This window comes from Salvelinus fontinalis, chromosome 12 (assembly GCF_029448725.1).
Source record: "Salvelinus fontinalis isolate EN_2023a chromosome 12, ASM2944872v1, whole genome shotgun sequence".
NCBI classification, from domain to species: Eukaryota; Metazoa; Chordata; class Actinopteri; order Salmoniformes; family Salmonidae; genus Salvelinus; species Salvelinus fontinalis.
Window position 1 is genome coordinate 12,160,757 of NC_074676.1, and position 4,795 is coordinate 12,165,551.

The 4,795-nt window shown below is 41.4% G+C and overlaps 1 protein-coding gene across 1 annotated transcript; it reads right to left on the reverse strand.

Moving 5' to 3' along the window:
- Positions 1-3: 3 nt before the first annotated feature.
- Positions 4-4,062, reverse strand: LOC129866815 (acylglycerol kinase, mitochondrial-like). Its single transcript, XM_055939730.1, has 14 exons — positions 3,798-4,062; positions 3,521-3,560; positions 3,335-3,414; positions 3,104-3,179; positions 2,873-2,998; positions 2,662-2,756; positions 2,436-2,505; positions 2,224-2,303; positions 2,018-2,075; positions 1,778-1,925; positions 1,401-1,498; positions 1,241-1,311; positions 1,043-1,127; positions 4-839 (listed from the first exon to the last, which is right to left on the reverse strand). The coding sequence occupies exons 1-14, from the start codon at positions 3,905-3,907 to the stop codon at positions 705-707; spliced, it is 1,272 nt and encodes a 423-aa protein (XP_055795705.1). The 5' UTR covers positions 3,908-4,062; the 3' UTR covers positions 4-704.
- Between the last annotated feature and the right edge of the window lie 733 nt (positions 4,063-4,795).

A 4,795-nucleotide genomic window follows, 5' to 3' on the forward strand; every position in this document is an offset into this window, starting at 1 on the left:
GTGGACATCATAACTGAATTATTTAATAGCGTTACACATGATGAGAATATACAGTAGTAAACTAGTCAGTTACACCAATACTCCTGCAGGGCAGACTTATACAGGCTGAGTTCAGAAATAGCAACAAAATGTTTGGTCCTTGTTACTGCATCAGTCATCGTCCATAATTATGACCTTAACCATTTCAACTGAACATCTCAATTTCAGTAACAATGAAACCTCACTGTAGACGGTTCCACATTGGTCCGGCTCTGTTTTATTGCTGTTTAGTGCCAGTAAGGAGGCAAGTAGAGCAGACATACTCCCAGGTTGAAGTAGAAGTACAATACAAGGTCGTATTAGGGCATACCGTAGCAAAACATTTTACAACGGAAAACAAGCCTTTATTGAAAAAGTGAAGATAGACCCTCCCCGTTTCAGTCCGTTTGGTGCCAACTGAATACGACCCAGGGGTTTATTCATTACATCAATTCTGTTGCAAAACACAGTCTGTTGCAAAACCAAACAGAAAATATTTTGCAACAAAAACAAGTTTCTATTGGACAAATTCAGGTAGATTCCACCACGTTTCATTCTGTTTGCTTCCGTTTGGTTCTTAAATGGTTTCTGTTGCAAGATGTAATGAATACACCCCAGGTGCTGGCCCTTTGATCCTCCTCCCTATTCATCTGTCTGCTGCATGTGTTGTCATCACATTGCTTCCCTCACTGGACCTGTGTGAGGAGCTGCTCTCTGCGCTCTGCGCTGCAGAAGAAGTGCAGTTTCCGTGGCAACAGCGTCACCTCCACTGACATGGCCTCGTACTCCTCATTGTCAATGTTGTAGAAGCCAGCGCCTTCCTGTGGCAGGGGATACGACAGTAGGGAGAGGTCAGAAGTCATGGAGAAGAAGGACCGTCCGTATGTACGCACACACACACACACACACAAACAAGAACATATTTTACAAGCATACATTTAATTTGTTTAAGGGTTATAATGATCTAAACTACAAGACTGTAATGCATGTTGTCTATGACGTTGATAGGACTAAGACAGCTGACCTCGGGCAGATTGAGTTGACATGCACTGGCCTCCAGTTTCAGTGATTTTCTTGTGAATGCAGTTGCATCCTCCATTTTTTTCTCTCTGCAATGCAGAAAATGCAACAGCCTTGACACACATGCTACATGAATAACCATTTTATTTTAGTCGGGTATTACATTGATAATGTGACAAAGTATATCTCCACAACTGCTCACCCAACAGTGATGAACTCTCCCACACTGAAGGAGTCTGGCTCCACACACACCAGCAGGGAGTCGTCTGTACGCTGAGGGACAAACAAGGGAACACAGTTTTAACATCCTGAGTCTGTTGTAGTAGCTGCTATAGTATAGTTTTTATTATTTTTTTACTGACCGTCTGGACAGGGTTTTTGTTCTGGGTGTGGATCGACAGCTCTAAAGTAGACAACATCCTCTCATTCCATCTCTCTGGCTCCTCCACTTTTGGAGGCTCTGCACAAACATTTTGTACTTTTTGTATTGTATATAGTTTCTTTGTGGTGTTGTTTTCATTCCAACCACACCTGAACACTTTTTTAAATGTTTTATTATTTGTTTTTATCTGCATTGTTGTCCATCACTTGTTTTCTTTGGTGCAAATAAATAATTAATAAACACAAAAACAATGCCATTCATGCTTTGTGAATCAGAAGATGCACAAGGACATTTAAAATGAGGAAGTGTAGTCTTATTTCCAGACTGACAAACACATCAACACACAGACAATGTTACCTGGAATAGGTGGGTACCAGTAATTTTTCAGTCTGTGGGCGATTCGGTACATTAGGTGGGGGCGCTGGGGCTTCTGTTCGGGCAGGTCAGGGGGGCGAAGGGTGGGTGCCAGGTAGGACACAGAGGCCTCACGAACCTGGGGCCACTCCTGGGGAGGGATGGGAAAAGACAGCATGACACAAATGCATGGAGGAACAATTGAGGTCCATGGACACGGAATGAAAACAGTCATGCTCTCACCCGTAATGTACTAAACCAATGAGCTGCTTTTGTCTTCAAGGGGCCAAGGTACCAATATCTAAGAGAGAAAACAACAGTATAAGACATTTATTTTTAAAAGGAGAAACAACTTTTCTATTACTAAAATGTTTCCATGACTTTACATGGGACTTGGGGAAAATAAGAATATGGAAACTTGTTAATCACAAGCTATGAAGGGGTCTTACTTTTTGATGGTGGCAGCCACATCTCTGAAGGCCCCCCACCGTAGACCAATCAGGGCAAACACTGGCTGGTCTTTCTCTCCCTTGATACATAAACCCAGAAACCCAATACAATGTTCTTCTCTTCCTCTCAATGCAGTTACGGTTATTAAATGGCGATTAAATGTAATAAAGATCTTAACCCCTCCCTAAACACCAGACCCTCCCGGTCTCACCTTGATCTGCAGCACATCCAGAGGTACCGTTTCTCCTTGCAAGATGGACAGTGTCGCCGACGTGATGTGTCTGAAAACAAGAGGGGATATGAATGACAAAAAGATTGCAGGATATTTTAGATAAATCAAGGAGGAGATTATGCACAGTAAACATTCTCAGTGAGAGATAGCATGTGTTTTGTTTGCGTCTGAATGAGAGTGTGACATGTTTCAGTGGGATACTTACTTCACCTGATTGTCACTGAGGATGTGCAGACTCTCACTCAGGGAATTGTGGGAACCCAGTGGGATGAATCCTATGGGGGTTTTACTGAATGACTCCTATATTAGAGAGAAACAAACCAGTACAGGGTAGTAAGAGACAGCTAAGCTGAGGTGGTATTGAGCAAAATAAAGGAGCTTGTTACAGGTTAATACAATGATAATACACAACTTACTTGATCAGCCCTCCGCAGCAGACCAGTGATAACCTCTTGTAGAGTGCCATCCCCTCCAGCCACAATCAGCATGTCTGTTTGCTCCATCAGCTCCATCAATTTCTTCGCCTGGCCCTCATAGTCTGTCTGCAAGAGAGAAGACACATATGGTATTACACTATGTAGAACTATAGACTATACAGGCTAAGAAGTGTACAGAAACAACAATTGCACAGGGAAAGAAAATAATACCTTTACTAGTGTCACCTCCACACCAGCCAGGTGTAATATAGGGGCAGCATTCTTCTCAAATAAAGTGTTGGCTTTCCTATGACCAGAGGGAAGAGCAAGAGAACAGCAAGACGATATTAGTCAAACACAAATTACAGTAGAAATTGAAAATGGCTGTGGTGCAATAAGCTGGACCTCTTGCTTATTCTCTTTGCTTGACTTTAGGGAACATGACTGTTATCTCTTACTTACCCACTACAAGCTGCTGGGTTTAGGATGACAGTGGCTTTCCTCAGCTGCTCCTGTGGTGAAATCGGCTGACGTCCATATTCCTGCAATTGAGAATGGATTTTGGGGCATTAGAGTGGAATACAGTAAATGCAGGTGCATAATCCCTGAAAGCAGAAAAACGTAGCTACAGAATAAGCAATGTCTCACCCTGGCCACCATACAAGCTTCTTTTCGCAGCAGATTATCACTGTAAATAAATCAATAACAAATTATTGACGAAGAAAATAATTGATTACAATACATCCTCATGTTATTCAATGTTGTTGTATTTCAATCATAAGAACCGTTCCGTGAGACCTTGATAGCTGATTATTTCTCAATAGCTACCAATTCGTGTGCATGTGCTCAATGATATTAATGCTAGTGATGATCTGTACTTGATCTATCAACCATACCATTAATTCTGAAAGAAAACGCTACACACCAGTGTTTACCATACAGCCAGTGTCCACCGTATGACAGGGCACACGCAGCGACTGTGGACTTCTTCCAATGATTCCGCAGAGTCCCAAACACCTTCACAACCCGAGCCATTATCTTATCGTCACTATCAAATTGTCATTTATAAAAGGCTTTTAATCATCTGTGTAAGCATCACGAACACTGTCCTAAAATACATCCTACCACAGCGGTCATTTCTCCATCGCTGTCAAAACCATTTCGTGTGTTACACGTGGGTGCAGCTGTCTTAATAGTCGTATGAAACAAAAACTCTTAGTATAAGTTCCTCTTCATTTTGAGTTTCATTTTATGAAATTTGTTCTCCCGTCACATACCAACATAAACAAAAATTAGGAAATGTAGAAATTCTAATTAAGCATGGAACACAATTTATTAACTTCAGTGCTTAGTTTATTGAAGAAAAACAAAATTTCCCATACACTGCTGAGGTCTAAAGCAAAAAGAAGACCTCGCCTGAAAATAACTGTAAAATATATATTTTATGACTTTTCCCCGGCATTATTAAAATGTAAATAATCACATTATACACTGCCTTGTATTTTTTTACTCTGGCACTAAAGCCAAGGGGCCTCAGTGCCAAATCTACAGAATTCGAGTTTAACCAGAGATAATTCAGAGGAGATGGGAAACAACATATTAAACCCTTTCCCGCCCATTATATACGTTGGCCATTTTGTCGTCAAAGGTCCGCGCGGTACAAGGAGGACAAGGAGAGCACTCATTCAAGGAGTGAATGGGAGTCGATTGGGCGCTGGCTTAAAAAAATCAACATTAGCACACATTTGGTGAACAAGAAGTACAACATCACAAACATTTTCCAAGATGTGAGATAATTAACCGGTTCTCTGTAATATCGTACAGTTTGGAATCGTGACATTACGTACTTTCGAGGAAAATAGGAAGGTTTTTCGACTCATACCCTGACTTTGAGAAGTGGATTGCGTGACGATTAGCTTAGCA

Excerpts from the sequence above, each read along its gene's own strand:
- LOC129866815 (XM_055939730.1), bottom strand. The coding sequence starts at position 3,907 with ATGGCTCGGGTTGTGAAGGTGTTTGGGACTCTGCGGAATCATTGGAAG. Across the intron at positions 2,757-2,872 it reads TGCTGCGGAGGGCTGATCAA|GAGTCATTCAGTAAAACCCC; the intron begins GTAAGTTGTGTA and ends TCTCTAATATAG. Across the intron at positions 840-1,042 it reads GTCAACTCAATCTGCCCGAG|GAAGGCGCTGGCTTCTACAA; the intron begins GTCAGCTGTCTT and ends CCCCTGCCACAG.